This window comes from Vipera berus (assembly GCF_964194415.1).
Source record: "Vipera berus genome assembly, chromosome: 6".
In the NCBI taxonomy this organism is placed as follows: domain Eukaryota; kingdom Metazoa; phylum Chordata; class Lepidosauria; order Squamata; family Viperidae; genus Vipera; species Vipera berus.
Genome location: NC_138208.1, coordinates 71142121 through 71161377, shown reverse-complemented (window position 1 = coordinate 71161377; position 19257 = coordinate 71142121). Strand labels below are relative to the sequence as shown.

At 38.8% G+C, this 19257-nt stretch overlaps 2 protein-coding genes across 4 annotated transcripts in view; one reads left to right on the top strand and one right to left on the bottom strand.

Moving 5' to 3' along the window:
• ATP6V0A4 (ATPase H+ transporting V0 subunit a4) overlaps window positions 1-4581 on the bottom strand; it is a 38842-nt gene extending 34261 nt beyond the window's left edge. The window contains exons 1-2 of one of the 3 annotated variants that reach the window (XM_081330510.1): window positions 4529-4581; window positions 292-420 (exon numbers count right to left, since the gene is read on the bottom strand). In XM_081330510.1, coding sequence (XP_081186636.1) covers window positions 292-408 — 117 coding nt within the window. In that variant the 5' untranslated portion in view covers window positions 409-420; window positions 4529-4581. Of the gene's footprint in view, window positions 1-291; window positions 624-2790; window positions 2831-4528 lie in introns of those variants that run through there. The other 2 variants (XM_081330511.1, XM_081330509.1) reach the window with 2 other exon arrangements.
• Window positions 4582-9204: 4623 nt separating this feature from the next.
• Window positions 9205-15398, top strand: TMEM213 (transmembrane protein 213). Its single transcript, XM_081331522.1, has 4 exons — window positions 9205-9221; window positions 10805-10987; window positions 13586-13621; window positions 14142-15398. Exons 2-4 carry the CDS (start codon window positions 10915-10917, stop codon window positions 14300-14302), a joined length of 270 nt encoding a protein of 89 aa, XP_081187648.1. The 5' UTR covers window positions 9205-9221; window positions 10805-10914; the 3' UTR covers window positions 14303-15398.
• Window positions 15399-19257: the final 3859 nt, after the last annotated feature.

The window sequence follows — 19257 nt, the reverse complement described above, 5'->3', positions numbered from 1 at the left end:
CCTTTTTCTTTTCTAATGCTACTTTCTCTTCCCCTCCTTTTCCTTGTTGCAGTTCTTGTCATTCTTATGTATTAAATTTATACCATGCCTTTTTCTGTGCTCAAGACAATTTACTGGAGGGTCTCCATTTATTTTGGGGAAGCCAACTGGATTGAGAAACAGTAACTAATTGAGGGCAGATTCCTAGTCTAGCATCTATAATATCCTCATTCTTGCTGCTGTAGGAAACATTCCCCTCCTTTCTATGGGTACTGAGAAGTACAGGCTGGATTACTTTTAGTGTCTACTCACATCTCTGAACTGGACCAAACCCAGCTCTCCAAGTTCTGCAACACAGCAATAGGCAGATTCCACCTGAAGAAAAAGTTGCCTCAGACACATCTCTTCACTCCGAAACATGGATGCCATCTTTCATGTTCTCTTGGGTCAAAGACACAGAGAAAGACAGAAGGTGATGAGTATCAATAATTCTAAATAACACAAAGCACTGTCATGTCAATAAGTGGTTATTTTTGATGTGGGGAAAACTGCAGAAATCATGCAAGGTCAATTCTTGTTGTTGTTAGTTGCAAAGTCGTGTCCGACCCATCAGCCTACTGCTTCAGTGACTCCATCCAGCCACCTCATTCTCTGTCATCCCCTTTCTTCTCTTGCCCTCAATCTTTCCCAGCATTAGGCTCTTCTCCAGTGAGTCCTTCCTTCTCATATGAGAAGGTCAATTTTATTACTGGATAAAGTATGATGGTCATCTCAGATTGAAAAGCTATAGCAGCACTGAAGTACAATTCAGCTTCTAGTTTAGTCTGCCACTCTGTGTGGAACAGACAGAAACACCTGGCTCTTTCGGTCACACAATACATGCTTTGGGCTAGCCTGGAAAACATCAGTTCTGAATAACAGACAAGTCATTATTTTGGCTGAAATAAATAGCCTGGGAAGGCAATGGCAACAATGGAAGTCTGGTGACTTGCTGCACTTTTCTAGGAGGCTTCTTCAATGAAGGCATGGATGTCACATGTGAAGGGGCCTGCAAATGCAATCCAATATCCCCTTCAATATCCTCTTTGAACTCCTCAAAATTTACTTTTATGTAGACTCATAACATGCTTCCATAAGAGCCAGTTTGGTGTAGTAGTTAAGGCATCAGGGCTAGAAACAAGAGACCATGAGTTCTAGTCCTGCCTTAGGCCAGTCACTCTCCCTCAGCTTTAGGAAGGAGGCAAGGGGAAACCACCCCCAAAGAGCCTTGTCAAGTAACTGCAGGGACTTATCCAGGCACTCGCCAGGAATCAACACACACTCAAAAACACAAAAACAAACAAATTAAAATAACATGACTGTGTTGTAAACTTATAAGTTGCCTAAAATAGGGAGCAAACAGAGGAGTAGACTTATTCCATGCAGTCTGGTAGTAATATCTCAAAACCCTGGCAACTTTACCAAGGAAAACCTTTTTCACATATTTACTTCAAAATATATAAAATATGCAGCCATTTATTCCTATAGACATATAAACACATACACATTCACATTCTCTCTCAGGCACATGCACAACATATGTAAAATGAGTTGCTCAGTCTCAGTACATTGTAGCAAAATTGCAAGACCAAAAGAAGGTAAAGCTCAATGACCCATACAGGTTATGTATACAAAAGCAGCAGCTTTATGACCCATACAGGTTATGTATACAAAAGCAGCAGCTTAATAGGGATAATTATTGACTATATATTAAAATCTGGAGAGGAACAATTTAATTTAATAGCATAATAAAAGAAAACCTTCAAACATTAATATGTTAGCCTTAGTAACTTTAAGATATGTGGACTTCAACTCCTATTGTTGGAGCAGAAGTCCACATATTTTAAAATCACCAAGGTTAAGAAACAAGGCTTGGGGCATATTGTAGCTAAGACTCAGATCATATGCTGTAGTGTAGGAGGAGAAACAGAGTAGTGGGTGTGTGGAGTCAAGAGAGGAATCAATCTGGAATTGTTACATTCCCACAAGCAGTCCAAGCCTAGCCCATGCTAAATTCCATTAACTCTTATCTGGTGCCAATTTAGTACTGTTTATTTTATCAGATTTATGTGTATAGGCATAACCAATAAATCAGCTTAATTGGAATGTAACTGTAGTCCTGCTTTACATTAATTTCCCTATCTTTATGTCTTGTTTTAGGAGTAAACCACAAATATTACATTGGTATATTGAGATATTCTATTGATATAATGTATTCTATTGATATAATGTGTGTGTATACATATATTGTTTCCAAATTTTTAATTCCATGCTACAGAGAAGCCACCTAGTACTTGACAAAATTAAGTCATTAAATGCAACCCATTAATCGACAAAGACTGTGATCCTATGCCCAAAGTCATATCCTATTGCTTTCAGGAGGACATATCTCCAAGTATGCTGCCTAAAAATACTGTTTCAAGTATTCACAACCAAATTCACCACATCTAGGAAAAGGGGAAAGTTTTGTTTCCCCCTTATCTAGTTCCCTATTGCTTTATTCATAGCTAGGCATGGCTTTAGATTAGGAATGGAGAACATATTTGAAATGGCCGTGCTATCATCATTCACAATTAATATTTAATTTATATCCTGCCTTTTTTGCACAAGAACTCAAGGTGGCATACATAGTATCCACTCCTCCTACTTTTTCCTGCAAGAACAGCTCTGTGCAGTGGGATGAGCTGTAAAAGAATGGAATCCTTTCAGACCTGCTATCTCAATTATGTCTTACCACAAATTTTGGGTAAGGACTCAAAAGAAACAACCCACCTTGGAAGAAAACAGAAATGAGGAAGGTTCTTGCTGCTTAGTTCTTTCTCAAACCCTCCCCAGAAACTTTTCCTTCTGCTATTTATTGTCCTATTCTTCCTGCAAGCAAGAGAGTAAAGAAAGGAGTAAATGGGTTATGGGTGAGCACAGCATCCCCTTCAGGGCGGGAGGGAGACTTGCAACAAGGAGGCTCCAGAACTTAGAAAAACAACCAGGAAGAACTACCAGCCAGCAAAGGAGAACATACCATGCATACTATCTTGAAAGGCTTAATTCTTTTGGGTTGAATTTGTAAGCACGGGCATGCTGTCAACATAGTGATCCACAGTATAAGATGTACTACTCATGTTATTGGCTTTTGAGAAACATCAGCAAGTACATACACAGTATTTAGATGAAGAGCAGGCATTTAAAAATATTACAAGCACTATCTTCATGCTTTTGTGTTGGTATGCATTCAGTGCTCCAGGAATTATTAAATTAACCAATCTTGGGTAATAAGAGGAGAGGGCAAGAAAATGTCAGGGGCAGTCCTTGTTTTTAGACTATGAACTGAAGCTTTCTTGAGACATGGTCTAAATTGCTTTAGGACGCAAACTTTCAATGTTAGCCTGTTACTTTGTTTATATGCTGTTCTTCAGAATCAAACACAATTCAGTCCTAATCTGTTTCTCTGTTTTTCATGTTATAAACTTATAACATGGCAGGTTTTTAATAATATTTTATCCTATGGAGTCCAAACATAGCAATAAGAAAAATTAATCTGTAGTCACAAGGACAAGAAACTACTATCAAAGTTAGGAATCTACCATATGAGCCCTGGTGGTGCAGTAGTTATAATGCGGTATTGAAGGTTAATTCTGCCCACTGCCAGGAATTCGATCCTTACTGGCTCAAGGTTGACTCAGCCTTCCATCCTTCCGAGATTGGTAAAATGAGGAGCCAGATTGCTAGAGGGGGGAATGCTGGCTCTGTAAACCACTTAGAGAGGGCTGTAAAGCACTGTGAAGCGGTATGTAGGTCTAAGTGCTATTGCTATATGTGAATACCAACACACAAGCTTGAGAAACCATCCTGGATTGCAAGAACCTGCCATACAGCACAGATGGTAAACCAACTCTCCACAGTTTTTGTCTACATCACTGTTACCTAAACTTGAAATTTAATTTAATATGTGCAGCAAGCAAAGAGGGTGCTGAACCACTGCTATCTGCTCATGAAACTATTCTATTCTAAAGTACAAAGTATCTCAATTACCCTACTACAAATATCCACAGATGCTTCGTACGAGTGAATTATGGTGAAGCTTAGAAATCCATATAATATAAATATTATCAGACTTATAATACACTTGTCAATCATCATTAAGGAATCATCATACTATTTAAAATCACATCTACATGGAAAATCTCATCTATTGCTCCTAGGCACTTATTGGCTTTTTTATTTTAAAGTTATAATTAGATCAGCACACCAGCAATTAGACAGCCTGAATATCCAGCCCCATCAAATGTTAATTGCCAGTTTTGAAATATACATTCAGCTATTTGATCAAGGCCTGCATTATTTAATGTGTGCAAAAGAGAGAGAGAGGAAGATCATATCTTGTTCATGGGAGAAAAAATATTCATCATATTTTCAAGTAATGTTCTTTAGGAAAATGCACAAGGCACTAAAATGCAGAGAAATTACAGTTCACCACAGGACTGTGATAGTTATATCCACGCCAAGATCTCACCTCCTTTATCCAGCCTCTTTTTCTTGTTTCTGGGTATCGGAGAGAAGTCTGAAGCTGCTTCCAGCATAACAGAGCAGCAAATGAAACACTGTGTGGTGACATGGGGTTTCTAGATGTGTAGCTTAAAACTGGACCAAACTTGACTAAAAAGAACACTTTGCCTGCTAGTCATAAATGGCAAAAGAAGAAAAGAAAACAAAAAAAGAAAGAAACCAACAGCAAACTCTTTGCCTAAAAACTTTTCAACTTGAGACATGTGTGATAAACACAAATAATGTTATGTCAGCAGCAAGGTGTTGCTATAAACAACATAATAAAGTTTTGATAGAAATGGAGGCACCTCCTTCTTTCATTCTTCCTCTAAATAAAGAAAAAAGCTCAGATTCTTCCCTTCTCTGTTAAGCAGGGCTTTCAGAATTTTGCAAAGTTTGCATTAAATGAAGAAAATTAAAATGTTCCTCATTTGCTCTGTCAAATTCAATACTTAAAAATATTCTCCGACTGCTCTGTAGATGTTAAAGGCAAAGAGTTCGGTGGCAAGAAGTAAGGTGGGTTACTAGAATCCAGTCCATATATTTCTGTTCAATGTACATTTCTTCCCACCCAATACAGAGGACTAAGTTTAATTTAGCTCTCCCATAGTTTTTAGGATATTGCTGATTTTTAGGATATTGACCAGTTTGATCTCAAGGAAATGGAGCAGAAACCTCTTTGGGAGACAGCAAAACCTACTAAGCTGGATTACAATTCTGAATTGCAGCCATCCTATATTTTTTATTTTACTTATTTTTACTATAAAAATGAGCTGTCTGGATTTCTTTGTAAACCACACACTTGGTTCACACTTGGTTGTAGCTGGAGTGGAACTAGGAGTGGAGTGCCTCACGCTCACCTCCAAAATTTTCTCTCTCACAGACACACACAGATATACACACTCCTTGCTAAATGTTAAGCTATTCTTGAAAGGCTAGATATCCTTTCTGCTCCTTTCCTGGTCTACCTTACTGAAATGTAAAGCTAACTCAAGGCTTGCTAAAAATTGATGTTTTTGTTCTGTGCACACCATTATTATTATTATTATTATTATTATTATTATTATTATTATTATTATTATTATTATTATTATTATTTTGCTGTAATTTAATTAGGAAAAATAATCAAAGCACTAGATTAAGAAACAGATCGAAGTGTTCAAGAATAGATTGCTGCCTATACTAAAATATGATGCTAATTGCTGGATCAGAGAAGAAACCAAGAACATGATATGGCAATCAACTATCTTACCCAAATGTTTGGCATCTCCAAGGAGTGAAGCAACTATGGTATTGTGAAGAAATCTAAAACTACAGGAAGTAAAACATAAGGATCTAAAATGCATTCAGGAGATTCTGCAAAGCTATTTCTATTGGGGAAAATGGTCCCTAGGAGAAACATTAACCACTTCTCAGTTCTGAAGAAGTCAGAAGCTACCTATAGAAGCATATAATTTAAACTAGGCAGATCCTCTTCACACTTCTTCAGCGCAAGGTGCTAAATTAGATAGATGAGAGAAAGAGGGGGTCAAGAAGAGAATGAAGTAGGCTCAATCTTTAGAAAACTAAACTTCTCCCTCTCACTATTCTTTGTTGTGCTCTTTCAAGCCATTTTTAAAAGATAAATTCCCTCCCTTCTACGGTCAGATGAGAGGTTACAGGGAAAGGTGCTTATCAGTTGTACAGCAAGACAGAAAGGGATGGGAAAGACAATGGGTTATAGAGGTTTTCTAATCTGGGAATGCTCATCTACAACAAGATAACCAAAGGTTTACAACTGCAAGCAATTTCAGCATTGCCCCGTGCTAGTGTAGAGGTAGATCAATGGATGAGGAATCCTCTTTCAAAGCAGTTGTGTGCCAGGTTGGGAATGGCAACGTTTCATTGCTTTGAGCTTGAAGAAACGGTCTGTGTGCTCAATTGGAGAGAACTGTTGGCTTTTCTACCTCCCAGTTCTTGAGCGTCTATTGGCATGTCTAATGAATGAGCCCAAGGGAAGAACTGCAGGTAACGTTACCTGATATTTATGGCCATCCATGGACACAGGTCAAGTGAAGAAACATGCATTGAAATATTGCAATGCAAATATAGATAGCCCTCGAGACACAACAGTTTGCTTAGTGACTGTTCAAAGTTACAACGGCAGTGAAAAATGTGACTTATGACTGTTTTTCATGTTTAGAACCTTTGCAGCATCCCCATGATCATGTGACCAAAATTCAGGCACTTGGCAACTAGTTCATATTTATGACCTCTGCTGTGTCCCAGGGTCATGTGATCACCTTTTTGGCTTTGTTTTCTGAACAAGCCAAGTCAATGGGGAAGCCAGATTCACTTAACAACCAGGTTACTAACTTATCAACCAAAGTGATTCACTTAACAACTGTGGCAAGAAAAGTCGTAAAACATGGCAAAACTCACTTAACAAATGTCTTACTTAACGACTGAAATGTTGGGCTCAGTTGTGGTCATAACTCGAGGACTACCTATACCATCTGTTAATGACACATGCACAAGAGCACTGTTACTTCATAACACACCACACTAGCATTAAAGTGTCTAGATATGGACTTCTTTGCTGTTGGTGTTAGGGGGTCTGAAAACAATGAGATTTACTGGTACAATGAACAGAATAATATGAGAAATATTAGTAATTTCTTTGTGTGTGTGTGTGTGTGTGTGTGTGTGTGTATGTAGAAGGCAAAGTACTGTATGTATTTAGGAAGCTTTGGGGAAGTAGGATGAAGAGTATAATTACAAGCTGGCAAGCCAACACTGATTCATAGACATTCAGTAGATCAACTTTTGTCCTGATAAGGATTGATTTTGTTTGTTAATTTACAAACAGACAGAAAACTTGCTTGTACTCTTGGCATTTTGATGAAGAAATAGATCTGAAAATAATCAAAAGTCCAGATCAGTTTCAGGGTATTTTAAACTACATTCGGAAGAATTTGAGTACTAGAAAGGCTGGTCATTAGGGAAGTATTCTCATTCTATTCCTTTATGGACTTTCTTTAATATAAACTCCCCTCCCCCCACACACACTAATTCATTTTAGATAAAAATGGATAAGTTACAATTTAATAAAGTATCAGGGTAGGACAGGGGTAGGCAACCTCGGCTCTTTTATGACTCATGGACTTCAACTCCCAGAATTCCTGAGTCAGCTGACTCAGGAATTCTGGGAGTTGAAGTCCATGAGTTATAAAAGAGCCAAGGTTGCCTACCCCTGGGGTAGGAGCTTTCCTTATTTCGCTGCTTTAGTGCTTTAGTGCTGCTGTTGTTCTTAAAAAAAGAACAACATGGCAGTCTACATGGCAGTCTATATTACCTGCATTCAACTATCACAAATTATACTTCCAATTAACCAGCCTAACCTATTTGCACAATTTTGAGAGACTGCATTGTGGCCTTTGCTTTCTTCAGCTCTTTGGAGGAAAAAACTGCAGAATAGCAGCAAAGCCAAACACAGGTGGTCCTCACTTACAATCATTTGTTTAATGAATGTTCAAAGTTACAATGGCACTGAAAAAAAATAACTTATGACCAGTGTTCATGCTTATGACTCAGTATTCATTCTCACAATCACCTGGTTAAACTTTGGGCATTTGGCAACTGGCATGTATTTACAATGGTTGCAGTGTCCCAGGGTCCTGGGATTGTCATGAGCAATCTACTTAGGGAGCAAGGTCAATGGGCCTTGTTAAGCCAGATTCGACTGCATGAGTCACTTAGCAACCATGACAAAAAGGTCATGCAATAACTCATTTAACAACTGTCTTGCTTAGCAATGGAAACTGTGGGCTCAGTTGTGTTCAAAAGTCAAGGACTACCTGTGGGCTTTGATTGCATGACTGTAGCCACCAGCATGACATTTTGACCCCTCCCTGTGGACATTTCTGGACAGGGACCCACATTGGATTAAGAGGCCAATAAAATGCTGCATGGATTCTACCCACTCAGGGTCATCTGACTACATCTTTTTTAATGGGTAACAATGGGCAACTAATTTTACACACTGTGGCTACTAGCTTAAAAGGTGACAACTCTAACATTGATACAACTAAAACAATGTAAACTGTTTTACTGCTAAGTGATGATGGGAATTGAAGTTCAAGAGATCAAGAGATAATCAAATTGGGGATTATAGTTTACTTAAAGTTATCATTGTTTCTAATTTTTCATCTGAATATATGAATCAGGCAAACTGGTGACCCTCTTCAAGTTCCTTGTTTGGTGATGTTCTCTTCCTCCTTCTCCTCCATTTTGGCAATGCACAGAGTATGTTACTACTCAGGTGGCAAATCAAGATAAAAGTCAATACTGTATAATCAGGGGGGGAAAATAAAAATATACACTTCAATCAGTATTTTGAATTTTGATGAAACCCAATGTTTCAAATATTTCCATTTCTTGCAGATAAAAATGTGCATATGTATATATTAAAAACAGAGGATGTTTGGAAAACAAGATCAAGAATCAAGGGATCCTGACTTGAAAGAAGAACGTTATTTTACGGTGTTCAATGGGCCATTTGACTGCTGTGTAAATATGACTGCTGTGTCATGCATGGAAAGGGGAAAACAAACCATCTTCATCCAACTGCAATATCAACAAACAAAAAGGCAGATCTAACAAGAATAGCCCACTGGAGTCAGGTAGAGGTAGTCACAAGCACTGTGAATTTTGAAACCTAAAGCAACCTTGATTAGGTGAAAAGCTAAATTTACATGTCCTTCTGCCTTGATTTACAGTTAAATATTTGCTCATGTAATGTAAACAAATTGGATTCATAGTTCAAAAAACCAACATACTGCAGATGGTCCTTGCTTTTATGACCATTTGCTTAACAACCGTTCAAATTAATGATGCCTTCCAAAAAAAAAAGTCAGTTGTGACCAAGATTTGAACTTACAACCATCACCCACCCCAATACTAATGTGATTGCAATCCAGGTGCTTGGCAATCAGCTTGCATTTACAACTGGTTGCAGCATCCCATAGTCATGTGATTTCAATTTGCAATTTTTTTTTGCTAGCTTCTGGCAAAACCCTGACATAAATTAAACTGGATACACTCTTACAACCGCATAAGTTGACTTGCAGTCATGTGACTTGAGTTATGATTGCAGAAAAATGATTGTAAAGTCAAATCTGGTCATGTAATGACTCAATTTACAACTGCAAAGACTTATAATGGAAATTCCAGTCCTAATTATGGTCTTACATTGAGGAGCACCTGTACTTCTCTCCATAGCTTTCATATCAGATGATGGTATCCGACCATTTCCAGATGCCAAAGTCTTCAGTGGTTCGTAGTTGAATGCAGGAGGAAAAAAAACCCCAATTTTTAAAATAAGTGTCATTGCTTAAAGAATAAAGAAATGATTTGTCTGGGATGATATAAGGACTCCTGCCTTGGGTTGGGGGTTGGACTAGAAGACCTCCAAGGTCCCTTCCAGTCCTAAGATTCTATGATTTAATATATCAAGCACAGTCAATTGGTCAACTTAGTAATGAAGAATGGTGTCCAAATGCAGCTAGTAGATAATACGCCAACAGTGATGATGTTACCTAGTTTGGGAAATGAAAGGTCTGCAAGAAAACAAGCTCAGAAAGCACCAAGGACCCCTCATTTCAACCCTGAGTTGCAAATATTCTCATTTATAGGTGATATCCCACCAGGCTCTTTCTAAAATGCTAAGCAGACAGGGACAAAAGGTTTATTTGAACTCTTCTTCTTATTGTCTTTCTGTCTCTTAGCCATGGCAATTTTTCTTGACTGAAGTTAGTAGTCCAATAACCAGGAATGTATGAGGAAAAAATTCAATACAGACATAATTAATGACTAGATTTTAACTGATTAGTGTCTTAAATAAAAAATACAAACCACTTGATCATTTCATATGCTAAATTATATTATGATTGGGGCCCTTTTTGTGTGTAGGGGCCAGGATAATTGGCCTCCTACAAAACTCAATTCCTTCCTTCTTTCTTTCTTATATGCCTTTTAATTTCTACAAATGAATGCAGCATGCCCTTAAAAAAACAAGTCAACCTGTAGAAATAGAACTGCTGCAAATGTGTATATTCTGTTTGTTATTAACTTTCCTGCATGTCTCACCCTTCGTCGTAAGTCTTGCACAGCCTCAGGGGAGATGTTTTGCTTGAATTAAACTCTTTGGCTGCAGGTGAATTCAAGGTGTCCAAGCATAGCAGGAATTAACTTTCTCCACCCACAGACCTGGACTCAACATTTGACTTTGCATTGGATCCTCCCCTTCTACTGTTGGTTTTGGTGACTTTGGGACTCACTAGGACAACAGTGGCTGCTGGGATCCAAAGTCCTGAGATGGAGCCAGTGATCTGTATTGCCATCTCTATTCTTTTGCTCTCTTCAGCTTGCCAGGACACATTTTCAAAAGGTGACAAATCCTCTCATGCTTTATCATAGTTAGCACTGCAGTTAGGATATTAGCATGAATATAGCATAATTAGAACAATTGAAAATGGAGATTGGGAGAGAGTTTTGCAAACTAACTGTGCTGTGTTTGGAAATTTATTTATTTTATTTATTTATTTTAATTCCATTTATATCCCGCCCTTCTCCAAAGACTCAGGGCGGCTTACAAGCTTGTGCTGTTGTTGCTTTTTTCTTTCTCTTAGATGAATTTTGTCTGAAAATTATTTCTAGCTGTTCAGTGTAACAAATACTAATTTGAAAAAAAAACCAGTTTCTAAGGGAGAAAACTATTACAGTTCCATTCTGAAGAAACTTCATACTGTGTCAACTGAGGGAATCTACTCAGCACTGGTTTTTTCCCCCTTGACTGTGAAGTGTTGAGGGGAAAAGAGGCTATATTCTTGGCTGAAACTATTGACATTTGGCAGAAAATATGCAAATAATGGGGGGGGGAAGCTTAATTCAGAGTAGTGTTTGGCCATAGTCTCAGACTCTGGGATAGGAAAAGCCAGGGAAGAAAGGAGAAAAAAAGTACTGGGTAGCAAGTGATGGGATAATAGGGAGCTGCTAGGAAAAATATATAGGCTACTTATTTCAGTGATTTTTAAACTACCTCAATTCTAGGGCAGGTAGATCTGATATACCTCCTAAGCAAATGAGTGATTAAAATAGTTGTTGAACAACTGAAGATTCCTATGAATGCTGCCTTCATTTACAGCCAAACCTAAACAGAAATTAGAAAATGCAGTACCTGTATATGCACAAGAAGACAACCTCCAATATTATGGAAAAAATACTGCATTTTGAAATCCACAGGCTTAGAAGAAGTTAGTTTTTTGAACTAGGTCATTCTTTCTGATATTTTTAGTTCATGTAATAAAAAGCAAAAAATATTTCAATTGGAATAGTGAGGTGCCAAGACTTAATATTTCTCAGGATATAGGACTAAACATATTGTTTATAGTTGGCTGCAAAAAAAAAATTAAGAACTTGCATTCTCTGGGAGGCATTTGTTAATGAAAAGGAAGAATGGCATCAAAACTCTGTAAAATACAGTAGAATTATAGCTCAGTGGCAGGCTGTGTGCTTTGTCTGTAGAACATTTTTGCTAGGTTTTGTTCCGATAATAGGTTGAAGGAAGAAAGTAAGGAGAAAAATCTCAGCCAGCCAGCACTGATGAAAGGTAGAAGAAGGAATAGTTTCACTAGCCTAAAAGGCCATTAAAATGTACAATTTGCCATAAACATCCTTGTATTAGTGATGTATGGTGACCTAGATTCAGGAAAAAAAGGTGATTTGGAGTGTGCATATCGTGCCTGTTGGGAACTCTTTTCAAAGAAGCTACATCTTTTTCTCAGCTCGCCCCTCTATTTCAGTTTCAAGTCTGACTTTTCAAGTCCAATTTTGGACGCTGAGCTTGTCGATCAGAAGGTCGGCAGTTTGGCGGGTCGAATCCCGAGTGCCGCGTAACAGAGTGAGCACCTGTTACTCATCCCAGCTTCTGCCAACCTAGCAGTTCGAAAGCACGTAAAAATGCAAGTAGAAAAATAGGGACCACTATGGTGGGAAGGTAACAGCGTTCCGTGCGCCTTTGGCGTCTAGTCATGCCGGCCACATGACCACAGAGACATCCTCGGACAAGCGCTGGCTCTTCGGCTTTGAAACGGAGATGAGCACCGGCCCCTAGAGGCGGAAATGACTAGCACGTGCGTGCGGGGGAACCTTTACCTTTACTTTAGACTGGTGAAACATGCACATATACACAAATTCCAAATTCCCCCTTTCCCCCCTTGAATCTGGATCACCTGCACTCTATGATCCTTTGTCGTTTAACCTGAGGTGAGCATCCTGAGCCCAAAAATGGTCCTTTCTGATAGTCTTGAAGCCACTTATAACCACCATTGCTAACCACTGATAGAATGTCTCTGGCCATTTGGCAGAGGAAACAGTAGGAAACAGACTTTTGTGCAAGCCCCCATATAAAATAAATGGTAAAACAAAAAGGGAAACCCCCAAGCTCCCAAGAAAACAAGAACTTAAAATCCCAGCTCCACCTATTTGCATCCTTACCCTAACCCTTCTGCAACCTTAAAAATCTCCCCAAATGATAAAATTAGCTGCAGCAATCAAAACATTTTCCATGCCTGACCTATGGTCTTACATAAATGCTAGTTTTGGCTAGAGATTTAGGTCTGTAATACCAACCTGTGCAACACTTTCTCCTGTCTATCCCCACCCCCTACCCCCCTACTAGACTCCTCTGTTCTTTCTTCTCATCTTTAATCAGGCCAAGCTAATGATTTCTCTTGCAGGATCATTTTAGGGATTAAAAAAGAAACGGAATTTAAAGTGTTAAATAAATAATATCAATGGGCAGTGCAATATATTTGAGCTGTCTGTCGGAAACACCATGAAATTAAATAATAGAAAGAGTAATACCTTCTTAACAACAAATGATCACTAGAGTATTTCCAAGGTTGAGCATATGTGTTTACAAGTTGAGTTTCCTCCAGAAAGATACCTTAAAACACACTTTTGCTTTTTTTTCTTCTTCTTCTAGAGATGGAAGTAGAATCTACCAATTTTTCCTGTTCTCGTAAGTATTTGCAGTGATGCTGGGATGAGGCATATTTTTGAAATGCAAGTTTCTAAGTAAGGAAAGTTAGGGAAGATTTTTTGGTAATTCTTTTGAATTTTTTAAAAATCAGTTTAATACCATCCAGATAATGTTGGAATAACTCACTATCTCCATATGGGTTGGAGACAAAGCGTCCTGGTCCCACTTTTCTGGATGGCTATAATTTGGCTATATTTGCATGGCATTTAATTAAAATTAACCAAAGCAGAGTTTGCTCAAATCAGTTCTCTGGGTCTGGATAACTGCCGATAGAGTTTGTCAAAATGCCACATAAACATTAGCTGCTAAGATCCTGGTTTTCTAGGCAGAAACATTAAAAAAATATTTCAGTAACTGAAATAAACTTTAAAAATTTAATTTGGAATTTTGCACAGCCTCTGGGGTTTTGTTAGCATTATGGTGATTGCAGGCATGTGCTGTGCTGAACTCCTGACATATGGTAACAAAGATAGAGAAGACCTTTCTTTCTGTGCCTCAGATCCTGAATTCTGCTCTGAAGCAGCCACCTGTTGCCAGATTGGCATGGATGGGTACGGTTGGATTGCTGCAGCAGTTGGCTGGAGTCTCTGGTTTCTCACCCTTATCATCTTCTGCATTGATAAAATGACGAAGCTCAGGCCTGATGAATTCAAACATTAGGAAGCACCAGGCTAAGGAAAACCAATTCACACTTATGCTTCTTGATGCCTTTTCGCAAGGCAGCTGGATGGAGAAAATAACCCAGACTATTCAACTGCTGAAGTGTAGAATGAGAACATTGGTGAGCTCTACCAAAACGACCTAAAAATGATACCCACAAAGATGATTTTTATAGTTTTAATCCTGCTCTCAATTTTGCAACATTGGAGAACAGAACCACTGCTCTGGTTTGCAGAAATATTTGCAACCCTATGAAGCAAGAATTTGCACTTCCTTTGGATTCTTTTCTTCTAGTTGTCAATTGAACAGCTATCACTGAAAGGACCATTTATCCTCTCTCTTAAGTGGCTTAAGAATCAGCTAGCTCAGAGGTCCCCAATCTTTTGGGCACCAGGGACCGGTGCCATGGAGAAAGGCTTTTTCACAGACCAGAGGAGGTATGGTTTTGAATAATGCCTGCATCAAGAAGATGGAGTTTGCTGGCATGCTGCAGACTGGTACCGTTCCACGGACTGGGGGTTGGGGACCCATGAGCTAGCTGACATTTCCTCCTGCTGACACAGATGGTGATAATTTGTCAGGGTCATGACTTGAATCAAAGGTTGTAGCTTTTCAATTTTTATTTTCTTTTTCCCTTTCTGAATCTGAGCCAGGGATGATGTAAACTAGTCAGAGCTTGCTGGGGAACCCAATGTTTTCCATTCTGGGGAATAGCAACACTGTATAGCCAACAGTGAAACAAGGTGCTTGCAAAACAACCAAATTGTGTTTTTGTTCTCTTCCTCATTTCTCAATGGCTATACTGTCAGTGCTGTTTAATAACCTTGTGTCTTTCCATTATGTTATGAAAACTGTGGCATGGAAGGATGTCAGGAAGGATGTCAGATATGCTTAAGAGAGTTATCATATGTAATAAAGAAGGATTATACTGTATAACTCTTCTTTTTTTCTGAGACAATATGGTAACTCATGGTTGTTTATCAATAAATACACCAGCAGCCAGTCATGGGTAGCATTCTTAAGTTTGTGTATCACCTCTAAAACCTCTTGAAAGTTGTTCCCACATTTTAAGGTTTGTCTGCAGGAAGGATTAAAATGTTCAAGTTAATGGCTGTGCTTGTGTGATTGGAGACCGGTCGTTTTTCATGTTCTGTATATTTATTTATATTCCAACTTTATTTTTATAAATAACTCAAAGCGGCAAATATACCTAATAGTCCTTTCTCCTATTTTTCCCATAACTCCTATGTGGTGAGCTAGGCTAAGAGATAAATGACAGTTCCAAAGTTATCAGCTGCTTTTCATGCCTAAAATGGGGGTGCAATTCACTCCCCCAGTTTCTCCCATCCGTGGTGGCACAGTGGTTGGAATGCAATATTGCAGGCTAACTCTGTCGATTGCCAGCAGTTCAATCCTGACCGACTCAAGCCTTCCATCCTTCCAAAGTTGATAAAATGAGGACCTAAATTGTTGGGGGCAATACACTGGCATTGTAAACCTCCCAGAGAGTGCTGTAAAGCACTATGAAGCAGTATATATAAGTCCAAGTATTATTTATAATAATTATAATATATTATTATTATATTATTGTTATTATCTATTGCTATTCTAGCCTGGTGCCTTAACCACTGGCCCAAACTAGCTATTTGTAGATGAGTTGCCTTTCTCTACCTTCCCTTTGCCAGTATGAGGGAGGAACAGAAAAAGCTAAGCAGTCCTATCTTTTTCTTATCTTCCTTTTCAAACACAGTCTAGTTGCCCTGAATTTTAAAATCGACTTTTTCAAGGTAACAAATGAAAAATAGAAGAGAGGGTATTTGTGAAAGAAACATATAGATGACAAATTTTCTTAGGTTTCTTTATGCGTCAATAACCCACGATGAACTTGCTAATCCCTTTTTGTTGAAATTAGGGAAACTATGATACTCCAGTGGGAAATCAGCAGTGTGATACTCACACTCAAAATAATATTTTTCTCTAATGATGGATTTTTGTTGTTGTTGTTGAAACCTGGTTTTTGCATTTGGGTGCACCATTTCATATTGTTTTAAAAACACGATTCAAGTCTCTAGTGTTAATGACGGTGCATTAGGGGCACTGTCATTAATCAAGGTTAGATAAGATCTTCCTTTGAAGGAGTGTATATATGTGGAGGAAGGAATGTTGGCAATAGCACCATGGCTTTCCAGAGAGAAAGCAGCACATTCCAGAGAAAGGTCCAAAACAAAGGACTGCATCGGCCTGAACTGGATGGGGGAGCGAGGAAAAGTTTCAAGGCAGCCACATTCCGGAATCTCCCAGGTATTTCTGTTAGGTTAGAAGGTTCTAGCTTTAGTCTGACAAGAATCTGTCTGTTAGGTGTAAGCAAATAAAGAACAGAACTTGACAAGATCTCACGTTGTCCCCTATCTTTGAGCTTAGGCCTGACATGACTCTTGCCAAAGCTAGGGAGTCAGAAATGGCAATCAAGTGACTGTGCCTAGGTAACAACTGGGACTGCCAAAACTGTCATCACAAGTTGGCATGGTCATGTGACATTGGACTTTAGGACCGCATTGCTTAGCGATGCAGTCGCTAATCCCAATTACTCTCAATAACTGAGAACTACCTCTAATTCCATTGAGGTTTATGGGATGTTAGCCCTGACTAACTTAAATCTTGCTAATAACAATGCTGGTTCTCCACTGTTTGGAGAACATTCTTGGATGAGGGACAAATTGTATAATAGAAATGCAATTTCAAGGATCAGGTAGGCAAAATGTAACACCATAAAACCATTCATTAGTAGCCACAAGAATATAAATGCACTGATGCCACACTCCTGCTCAGACAATTCTTTATGCCACTGCTTTAGCTTTAATTTACTCTAAGAACAGAACAAAAATACACTCCAACAAATAAAATAATTTAGTTAGAATTTTCACTCATATTACGCGGGTTATAATTAAAGCAATGTCCATATGACAGTAAATTACATCTCACAACAAACAGTAAAATTAAAATCCTGTATGAATTAGTGCCTGGATGGCCTGTACCACTGTATCAGTAGGAACACATACAGAGATTGCTTCTAATGATGAAACTAAGCTTTTGTTATTCTAAAATAGAATTTTATCATTTTAAGTTGTTAGTTTCACTTCCATTAAGATCCAAAACGCAGAGTGTGGCTTATGATGAACTACTGCTGGTGACATGATACCACTCATGCTGGCTTTCTGTTCGGCTCATGTTAAGCCATTAAGCCTCCCTATGTTATCCTTGTACAAAAAGCAGGTGGCATTTCTACATTTATGACCTTTGGCAAATGAACAAAAAGCTTAGCCATCCAAGCCGTAGCCTCAATCTCGGATCCCAGACGAACGTTCACAAGTGATCTCAAGAGTACCTTCAAGAGCAATTACAAGGGACGCATTCAGTTGTGCAGTGAGGTTTTCAAAGGATATACCTAAGAACTCAGGGTGCTGAAAATGCTATGTTATGTTTTTTTTAAAAAAGAAATGCACAAATTCATAGGACCATATGTGCAGTACCAGGTATCCTATAGATCAGACATGTCAAACACAAGGCCCGGGGGCCGGATCCGGCCCGCAAAGTGGTTTCATGCGGCCCGCAAAGCCATCCTGGAAACAGTGAGGGAACGGCCCCCACTGCCTTGGCCCTGGCCCAGAGACCCTCCTTCCGCCAGAGACCCTCAGATCTGTCCCACTCCTGCCCAGGCCCCCATAGGCACCCTTGATGCGAACAATGTAGAGCTGGCCACACCCACCCAGTAGGCCACGCCCACCCAGGCCCCCGAGGGCAACCGCAATGCTGATGCGGCCCTCAATGAAATTGAATTTGACACCCCTGCTATAGATAAACCGCAAGTGACTTTTCAGCACTTTTAGATTTGTTAGCATGCACTTTCTTTCTCAGCAAGAATGCCACTCTTTCTGTCTAAGCTGGTACACTACACCCTAGGCATTCATTATAAAATTCCAGTGAGGATGCAACTAGAAAGTGAGTTTTATGTTAACATCTGGTACCTAATCTGCTCAATATGATAAACCATTTTAAACTGTTATACCCTTCCTGAAAGCAAAGCATCTATTTAAGCAAACATCTTTGGATGTGCGGGTCTATACTGATCTTTTTGCAATCATTTTTCGGGAAAAGGAAATTTACTTCATGGGAAGTAAATATGAAAAAAAAAACATTTCAGGATGAAATGTTCAAATATTTTGATCCAGAAAAGAAAATAACTCTTGGGCCTGGTTTGCCTTTGTCCATAGAGTCCAGTAGCCCTCTTTGAAATGACTACTGAGGTCATACTTAGTTTTCTAGGCAGGACCAAGAACCATTACATCATTGATCATGTATGATTACAACCTTTCAGATTAGAAGCATCCACTTCCAAAGGAAGGGAAAAGACAAAAACAAAAAGAACAACCTGGAGCCACCCAAATGTCTGCTAAATGTTATCTATGTTAAGATTTCCCATGTGGATTTTGGGAGTCCATGGGAAAACAATTCATGTACAGTAATGCCATCATCATGCACATTTAATGTTCTCTATGTCAGTTGTGAAATTGCCCTGGATGTGTCTCTCCACTTGTTGATCCATTTGCTATTTGTCCATCAATAACTTAATAGTGCCAAGTACAGTTACTATAAAGTGGATTAAATGGTTTCCCCAGCCTGAATAAATATATCCTTCCTTTGTGTCTTCATACTGCACTTTTTTTTAAAGGCCATCATTTTACATTTGCAAACACCATGATCAAGGGACACTTTGAAGCTTCAGCACCAGAAGTACAACGAGAAAAGTTCAAAGTTTGGCTTCATTTGGAAGCACAGAGCAATATTAAGCAACGGTTATTCTCTTGGTTTAGTTAAGTTGCCCAAGTCTTTTCTTCAAGAAGTCTCACTATGGTCTAATTAAAATAATTGCACAGGAACACCACTTGCATTGTATG